Here is a 9,520-nt window from a genome sequence, read left to right as displayed (position 1 = left end):
AAAAACTCATGGTATAACAGTGTATTCACATTGAATACAAGTATATTTGATGCTGTTTTAATATAGAAGTAAAATCTCATGGTATAACAGTGTATTCACATTGAATACAAGTATATTTGATGCTGTTTACATATAGAAGTAAAAACTCATAATATAACAGTGTATTCACATTGAATACAAGCATATTTGATGCTGTTTACCAATAGAAGTAAAAACTCATGGTATAACAGTGTATTCACATTGAATACAAGTATATTTGATGCTGTTTACATATAGAAGTAAAAACTCATGGTATAACAGTGTATTCACATTGAATACAAGTATATTTGATGCAGTATACATATAGAAGTTGTGAACTACTCGCGTCACAGTGAACGAAATAGACGGTAGAACGAGAGACAGTTTTGTATTTCACGGAACGTGAACACGACAGGGAGAAATTATATCAATCAGAACGAGAGAAAACGTGATTCTTCTTGAGGTTTTTTACTCTCCACTCCCGTCGTCTGCTGCTCTGCTTTCTCATCCTCTTCTCTTTCGATGTTGCCAGATGTCATTGTGCCGGTGCACAACACTCCGGCCACCACGATGGATCGATTATTCCGGTTGCGGATTACTTTCTGAAATGACACAAAGTTTAATTACAGGGCGTAGGTATTCACCGGTTTTGGTTTTAACAACGGCCTTTCGGACGACGCCTTGATTGTCGGGGAGGGTTTTTATCATTACACCAACTGGCCATTCTCCGCGCCGATTGTTTTCATCGATTAGGATGACTTCGTCTCCGACTTCGAGGCGCCTTGTCGGACGGAACCATTTTTGGCGCTCGATTAAATTTGGAACGTACTCGCGCATCCATCTGGCCCAATACTGGTCTACGATGAATTGCGTTTGCATCCAGCGGCGGCGAGTAAGTTTGTGCGAGTCGTCTGTGATGGTTGGTGGAATGTGGGGCTCGTGACGACCGAGAATAAAGTGGTTGGGCGTGAGAGCTTCTGGTTCGCGGGGTCCATATGGACGTTGGTGAGTGGACGGCCGTTCAACAAGGACATGACTTCGCTGAACACAGTTTGAAGTACTTCATCGGTGACTGACTGATCTTGGAGGACTGCGCGGAGTGCTCGCTTACTGGATTGCACCATCCTCTCCCAAACTCCACCAAAATGCGGTCCAGACGGTGGCGAAAAATTCCATTTGATGTTTAGCTCGGCCGCGTGCGTAGTGACCTTTTCTGAATTGAGTTTGTCGATTCCTTCTCTTAATTCCTTTTCTCCTGCTACTAAGTTGGTCCCGTTGTCGCTGAATATGGAGGCGGGTTTTCCACGGACGCTTATGAAACGGCGAAGGGCGTTGATGAAAGCGTCGCTTGTTAGTGACCAGACTACCTCTAGATGAACAGCTCGTGTTGCGAGACAAGTGATTATTAGACCATATCTTTTGTCCGTTTTTCTCCCGATGACAACGTAAAGTGGGCCGAAGAAATCTAGTCCTACATTTGTAAATGCTGGTAAGAATGCTTGAAGACGTTCTTTTGGCAGGCTTGCCATAATGGGCGGTTTTGGACGGGAGCGAGACAGGCGACATTCGCGGCATTTGTACAGCATTTTTCGGATTTGGCGTCGACCACGGGGCACCCAGTATTTCCATCGTAGCTCACTTAAAGTCCATTCTACACCTGAATGGTGTACCTTCTGATGGGCGTCGGCTATAATGAGGGTGGTTAGGTGGTGATTAAGTCCTACAATTACGGGATTGCGAGCCTCGGGGGAGATTTCAGCGTGTTTGAGGCGGCCTTCGGCTCGGAGGAGCCTATTCTTGTCGATAAACGGATTCAATTTTCGTAAAGGAGAGGTATTTTTTACGTTCTTTCCGGCGGATATGGCGGCATATTCTTGAGGGTATGCTTCGCGACATGCTGCTGACAGACATAAAGTAAGCGCTTGGTCTAACTCATCGGCACGGAGTGGCGTTTTGTCTTCGGCGGGGCGATGTAGCTGGGCTACGCTGCGTTTCAAGTCGTTGAGAGTTTCGTGGTGGCGAATTATTTCGTTAATAGGCGCTGATTGCTGGGACGGGATTGGTTCTACATTTACGTGGCCGACTGTTCTTTTTGGGCACCACTCGGTGTCGTTAGTTCCGAGTGGTAGTAGCTCGGCCTGTCCTGATTCGAGAGACAAAGGTTCCGTCAGAAATGCTGGTCCACCTAACCATTGAGAAAAAGATTCTAGCTTGGAGGGGGACATTCCTCTCGTGCAGTCGTCGGCGGGATTTTTTGATCCGGATATGAATCTCCATTGTTCTGGTTCTGAATGCCGGAGAATTTCGCCGACGCGATGTGAAACAAAGCTGGAATAGTTGCAGTGGGAAGAATGGATCCAGCGAAGGACTATTTCTGAGTCCGTCCAGAAATAGTATTCTGCAATGGGCAATCTTAATTCGCCCTTTATCGTTTTTGCTAGTCGAACAGCGGTGACTGCGCCTTGGAGCTCGAGGCGGGGGATAGAGAGTAACTTTAAAGGAGCCAATCGGCCTTTAGCAAGAACAAAGCTCAGATGAATCTTTCCTTTGGCAATGGTTCGAAGGTACGCTACTGCGCCAAATGCGTCGGACGACGCGTCTGAGAAAAGGTGCAATTCGAACTGGCTATCTTTAAGGGGGAGATCTGCCGTTCTGAAACATCGTGGGATGGAAATTTTTTCTAACGATGGTAGCTCTTTGGACCAAGAGTTCCATTTCAGCAGGATTCCATCTGGCAACGTTTCGTCCCAACCTAGTGCTTCTAAACGAGAGCCTGATTTTCGGGCCGGTACGCGTTCTTGGGTTGTTCGCCATGTCGCTTGAAACAGAATTTTTGCTTGAGTGATAACGGGTAGAAGGATGCCTAATGGGTCGAAAGTGCGGGACATTGCGGACAGCATTTGACGCTTCGATGTGACCATTTCCATTGGCCGGATTCGGATACGGTAGCAATCGACGTCGCAAACCCATACGAGGCCGAGCAAGTATTCAATCGGCAATTTGTCGAAATCTAAATTGAGTGACTTGTTCGATCGTTCTGAAGCTGGAATGGAGGCTAAAAGGCGTCGGGATGAGGAAGCAAACGCCGTTAGACGGAAGCCTCCGGACGCGAGAGACTTGACGGCCTGTTTTGAGAAGAGGATGGCTTCCTCTTCGGTTTCGAACGAGTCGCTTAAGTTGTCTGCGTAGAAATTGTCGACGAGTTTTTTAGCTACGGCTGGGAATTGCGAATTGCTGTTTACTGCGTGCTGCAGGACCCAAAATGAGGAAGTGGACGAGGAGATGGCTCCAAAAACTTGCGTCGTCATCTGTAGTGTTCGGAGCGGTTCGTCACTGCCTGGAGTGCGCCATACGAAGCGTAATGCGGATTGGTCTTTGGGGGTGACTCCGACTCGGTGATACATGCTTTCTATATCTGCAGATACAGCGACTAAATACTGCCGCGATCGGAGCAGCACGCCGGTTAAGTTGGAGAGTAAGACAGGGCCACGTAGGAGAAAGTCGTTAAGGCAGACGTTGTTTAATTTAGCTGAACAGTCAAAAACCACACGGATTTTGTTTGGTTTATTCGGATTAGTGACGAAATGGTGTGGGAGATACCAAACCTTTCCGAAAGGGAGTTGCAGCTGGTCGTACGGGACTTCGATGGCGTAGCCATTTGCGAGATGACCTTCAATGATTTCACGATAACGAATAGCGTTGACTTTGTTTTCTTGGGACAATAAGCGGCGTTCGACAGCGTAAAAACGCGACACTGCATGTGCGCGGTTGTTTGGCATGTTCGGGTTTGGTGATTTGAACAAGAGATCGACTTGCCATCCGCAACGAATATTTACGATTGACGATTTTAGGATGCTGATTGCTAAAGCGTCTTCGGGGGAGCTGGGTTTTGTCGCCTGAATGTCTACTCCGAACGTTTCTGTGCTGTAGAATTTTTGTACGAGGTCGATTAGCTGCAAAGTGGGGGATATTCCATTGACGTTTACATTTCGCTTTGCGCTCGGTCCGCGGATCAGAGAGGGTGGGATTTTTCCTACTACCGCCCAACCAAATACTGTTAAATTAGCGCGTGGTTCGTTGTGGCTGGATATTCGAGAGTCTAAAATTTCGTGCGCGTCTACTATATCCATTCCGATAAGCAATTCTACTTTAGATGAGTCGATAGGAGGCAAATTTAAGTCGGAGAGGTGGGGCCATTCAAATTTTTCTGTATGCCAGTTGATATTACGTGGTGACAGCTGGATATCTGGGACGGTGAAGGCATCGGTTACTTGAAATGTCCTGGCTTTATCGGCAGATTCAATGACGAAGTTGACAACGCTAGAGTCGAGTAGAACGGCGTTATGGAATGACCCAAATCGTATTTTCTGATTAGCTCCTTTGAGGCGAAGCCTTTGTGCGAGACTTGATTTTATAAGAGTGGCTTCAATACCAGGATCAAGAACGCCGAATGTAAGGGTGGTTTCTTTGTCACTATGAACGACTATTGGGGTTATGGCGAGTAGGACGGGTTTCGGCGACGTTTTTGGTGCGTGAACTAATAAAATCTGGAGAGTTGCTTTACCTTTTGGCTGAGGCTTTCCAGGAAAAACGCGTTCGGCTCCATGAATGAGAGAGTGGTGCTTGCCGGGGCCGGCATTACACGCCACGTCGGTGTTCCTGCAGGATCGCCCATAGTGTCCGGGAAGCAAGCACTTGAAACAGTGGTTATTTTCTCCGCAAAGGGCTGCTCGCTGAGACGGCAACATTTTTCGGAATATGCTGCATGCTTCGAGACGATGGCCAGGGTTATCGCTGCAAGCTGGACATGCAGGCCATTGGTTGTCTGCTCGATTGGGTCTCTCGGATGGGCTTTCGACGGAATTTGGAATCTTGAACGCGACGGAATTTTTTAGAATTGTTGGCGGGAAAGGTAGTGCAGGGCGCGGTGGCGGGTTTTGGTTCGGTGTTACGTAATTGTTGAGTTTGGCGCCGCGCAACTCTTCCGCTCCTACAATGGCGTCAATCCAGCGGTCAAAGTCGGCTAAGGAAGAGACCTTTGGACGTAGATTGTAAGCATAACGTCCCCAGTCCTGTTGCAAATTGAAAGGCAACTTAGTGGCGAGCTGGTTGACGACCGTTGAGTGCGTGAATTCGTTCATGCTTGGGTCTCCGGCTACGCTAGATACTGCATCCCGGACGAGAGAGGCTAGGTCGGCGAGGGACTTGAAATCGCCGTTACGGAAGGATTGGACCATTTGCAAGTGCTGGATGTGGGCTTGAATAATCAATGCGGGCACACCATATTTGTCCTTTAGCTCGCTCCAGGCTTGAGCATAAGTGTAAGAGCCGTTGAAAAGATTCGCCATTCTCTTCTGGATGTCTTCAGTAAGGTTCTCGCGCAAAGCTAGCACTTTGTAAAGGTCTGGTAGTGTAGTTTCCTCTATAGTTGCTCTCATCACCTGGGTGAAAGCCGGCCAGCGGCGGCAATCGCCATTAAATCTTGAAATCGCTATTTTTGGCCAATGAGCTGGTGGCGGATAGTTGGATGGCCCTGAAGATGGATGCGTGTACTGCGCTGATGGCGACTGTTGCTCTCTGTGAGACGTGGTTGCATCGAACTGTAGGAACTTTCTTGGCTGCTGGTTGACTTGCGTTGTAACCGCTGATGTTATAGGCGTAGAGGCGAATGGATGGGGTGGTTGTAGAAGATTTTCTGGACAGACGCCATCCCGTTGATTGATTGCCGCTTGAATTTTGCTTAGGTTTTCTTCTCCTCTTTTTTTAATCTCGGCGAGTGTGCGCTCGTGATCTTGCTTGGCTTGTTGCAATTGAGCTTCTAGATTGAGATTTGCATCGAGCGGTGGCTGGTGTGAGCGTATGCTTAGGTCCGGTGTTGTGCCTTCATCTGCGCGGCTTCTATGCTGGCTTACACTCCATTGACCGGATGTATTCTTTCCCTTCTGGGCTGAATTTTGGTCCAGGGAGGAGAGGTACGACTTCATTCGGTTTAGACAGCTCCCGTTGGAATCTTGAACGTTGTCGAGCCATGTGATTGCAGCTGCCGTTTCCTCCTCTGATAAAGTTGGCCGGCTGGCGTAGCGCGTATGGAGCGCTACTACTCTTCTCAGGGCAGCTTCGAGTTCGGATATGTTACTCCTTACATCGTCGGCCTTCGGCTTCTCGTTCAGAAAGTTGCCAATACGGGTGATGAGTTTCGTGTGAAATCTCTTGGCTACTGTGCGTTGAGCAAATAGCACATGCTTGTCGTTCGCCAAGTCATTTTCGTCTTCCTCCATTGCTTCGATAGCTTGATTGGTCGGATAATGTGACGAGGCAAGGCAATGTGCTCCTATAAGAGCCGGATTAGTTTGTGAACGAGAGAGACATGATAGAAATTAAATACCCTTTTGATGTTATTTGTCGGGGGTTCGTAGGTCGATGTTCGGTTCTGGGTGTTCGATGTTCGATGTTCGGTGTTCGGTGTTCGATGTTCGGTATTCGATGTTCGGTGTTCGATGTGCGGTGTTCGATGTTCGATGTTCGAGGTGCGATACAGTTAGATACGGCTAGGATCGCTCGAAAGGAGCACGTGCTGCTGAGTCGTTGTCGGCTTCCTTCACTAGCGTTTATCCCGGGTTTCGGCACCAAAATGTGAACTACTCGCGTCACAGTGAACGAAATAGACGGTAGAACGAGAGACAGTTTTGTATTTCACGGAACGTGAACACGACAGGGAGAAATTATATCAATCAGAACGAGAGAAAACGTGATTCTTCTTGAGGTTTTTTACTCTCCACTCCCGTCGTCTGCTGCTCTGCTTTCTCATCCTCTTCTCTTTCGATGTTGCCAGATGTCATTGTGCCGGTGCACAACAGAAGTAAAAACTCATGGTATAACAGTGTATTCACATTAAATACAAGTATATTTGATGCTGTTTTAATATAGAAGTAAAATCTCATGGTATAACAGTGTATTCACATTGAATACAAGTATATTTGACTCTGTTTACATATAGAAGTAAAAACTCATAATATAACAGTGTATTCACATTGAATACAAGTATATTTGATGCTGTTTACATATAGAAGTAAAAACTCATGGTATAACAGTGGATTCACTTTGAATACAAGTATATTTGATGCTGCTTACATATAGAAGTAAAAACTCATGGTATAACAGTGTATTCACATTGAATACAAGTATATTTGATACTGTTTACATATAGAAGTAAAAACTCATGGTATAACAGTGTATTCACATTGAATACAAGTATATTTGATGCTGTTTACATATAGAAGTAAAAACTCATGGTATAACAGTGTATTCACATTGAATACAAGTATATTTGATGCAGTATACATATAGAAGTAAAAACTCATGGTATAACAGTGTATTCACATTGAATACAATTATATTTGATGCAGTATACATATAGAAGTAAAAACTCATGGTATAACAGTGTATTCACATTAAATACAAGTATATTTGGTGCAATTTACATGTAGAAGTAAAAACTCATGGTATAACTGTGTATTCACATTGAATACAAGTATATTTGATGCTGTTTACATATAGAAGTAAAAACTCATGGTATAACAGTGTATTCACATTGAATACAAGTATATTTGATGCTGTTTACATATAGAAGTAAAAACTCATGGTATAACAGTGTATTCACTTTGAATACAAGTATATTCCATGCAGTTTACATATAGAACTAAAAACTCATGGTATAACAGTGTATTCACATTGAATACAAGTATATTTGATGCTCTTTACATATAGAAGTAAAAACTCATGGTATGACAGTGTATTCACATTGAATACAAGTATATTTGATGCAGTTTACATATAGAAGTAAAAGCTCATGGTATAACAGTGTATTCACATTGAATACAAGTATATTTGATGCTGTTTACATATAGAAGTAAAAACTCATGGTATAACAATGTATTCACATTGAATACAAGTATATTCCATGCAGTTTACGTATAGAAGTAAAAAATCATGGTATAACAGTGTATTCACATTGAATACAAGTATATTTGATGCAGTATACATAGAGAAGTAAAAACTCATGGTATAACAGTGTATTCACATTGCATACAAGTATATTCCATGCAGTTTACATATAGAGGTAAAAACTCATGGTATAACAGTGTATTCACATTGAATACAGGTATATTCCATGCAGTTTACATATAGAAGTAAAACCTCATGGTATAACAGTGTATTCACATTGAATACAAGTATATTCCATGCAGTTTACATATAGAAGTAAAAACTCATGGTATAACAGTGTATTCACATTGAATACAAGTATATTTGATTCTGTTTACATATAGAAGTAAAAACTCATGGTATAACAGTGTATTCACATTGAATACAAGCATATTTGATGCTGTTTACATATAAAAGTAAAAACTCGTAGTATAACAGTGTGTTCACATTGAATACAAGTATATTTGATGCAGTATACATATAGAAGTAAAAACTCATGGTATAACAGTGTATTCACATTGAATACAAGTATAATCCATGCAGTTTACATATAGAAGTAAAAATTCATGGTATAACAGTGTATTCCCATGAATACAAGTATATTTGATGCAGTTTACACATAGAAGTAAAAACTCATGGTATAACAGTGTATTCACATTGAATACAAGTATATTTGATGCTGTTTACATATAGAAGTAAAAACTCATAATATAACAGTGTATTCACATTGAATACAAGTATATTTGATGCTGTTTACCTATAGAAGTAAAAACTCATGGTATAACAGTGTATTCACATTGAATACAAGTATATTTGATGCTGTTTACATATAGAAGAAAAACCTCATGGTATAACAGTGTATTCACATTGAATACAAGTATATTTGATGCTGTTTACATATAGAAGTAAAAACTCATGGTATAACAGTGTATTCACATTGAATACAAGTATATTTGATGCAGTATACATATAGAAGCAAAAACTCATGGTATAACAGTGTATTCACATTGAATACAAGTATATTTGATGCTGTTTACATATAGAAGTAAAAACTCATGGTATAACAGTGTATTCACATTGAATACAAGTATATTCCATGCAGTTTACATATAGAAGTAAAAACTCATGGTATAACAGTGTATTCACATTGAATACAAGTATATTTGATGCTGTTTACAAATAGAAGTAGAAACTCATGGTATAACAGTGTATTCACATTGAATACAAGTATATTTGATGCAGTAAAGATATAGAAGTAAAACTCATGGTATACCAGTGTATTCACATTGAATACAAGTATAATTGATGCTGTTTACATAAAGAAGTAGAAACTCATGGTATAATAGTGTATTCACATTGAATAAAGTATATTTGATTCAGTATACAGATATAAGTAAAAACTCATGGTATAACAGTGTATTCACATTGAATACAAGTATATTTGATGCTGTTTACATATAGAATTAAAAATTCATGGTATAACAGTGTATTCACATTGAATACAAGTATATTTGATGCA

General features: G+C 42.3%; 1 protein-coding gene across 1 annotated transcript; it reads right to left on the bottom strand.

Annotated features, from left to right (window-relative positions):
- Positions 1-449: 449 nt before the first annotated feature.
- On the bottom strand, positions 450-6,857 carry LOC116934783. The gene is made up of 6 exons (XM_045178685.1): positions 6,791-6,857; positions 6,504-6,575; positions 6,405-6,468; positions 1,140-6,351; positions 730-1,059; positions 450-620 (listed from the first exon to the last, which is right to left on the bottom strand). The coding sequence occupies exons 1-6, from the start codon at positions 6,855-6,857 to the stop codon at positions 450-452; spliced, it is 5,916 nt and encodes a 1,971-aa protein (XP_045034620.1).
- Between the last annotated feature and the right edge of the window lie 2,663 nt (positions 6,858-9,520).

The sequence above is a fragment of the Daphnia magna genome, linkage group LG9 (genome assembly GCF_020631705.1).
Source record: "Daphnia magna isolate NIES linkage group LG9, ASM2063170v1.1, whole genome shotgun sequence".
Classification (NCBI taxonomy): domain Eukaryota; kingdom Metazoa; phylum Arthropoda; class Branchiopoda; order Diplostraca; family Daphniidae; genus Daphnia; species Daphnia magna.
The sequence above is the reverse complement of the archived record's forward strand: the minus strand, read 5'-3'. Positions and strand labels throughout refer to the sequence as shown.

Excerpts from the sequence above, each read along its gene's own strand:
- LOC116934783 (XM_045178685.1), bottom strand. The coding sequence starts at position 6,857 with ATGACATCTGGCAACATCGAAAGAGAAGAGGATGAGAAAGCAGAGCAG. Across the intron at positions 6,352-6,404 it reads CCGACAAATAACATCAAAAG|AGGAGCACATTGCCTTGCCT; the intron begins GGTATTTAATTT and ends TCCGGCTCTTAT. Across the intron at positions 1,060-1,139 it reads GTGGAGTTTGGGAGAGGATG|CGAAGTCATGTCCTTGTTGA; the intron begins GTGCAATCCAGT and ends AACTGTGTTCAG.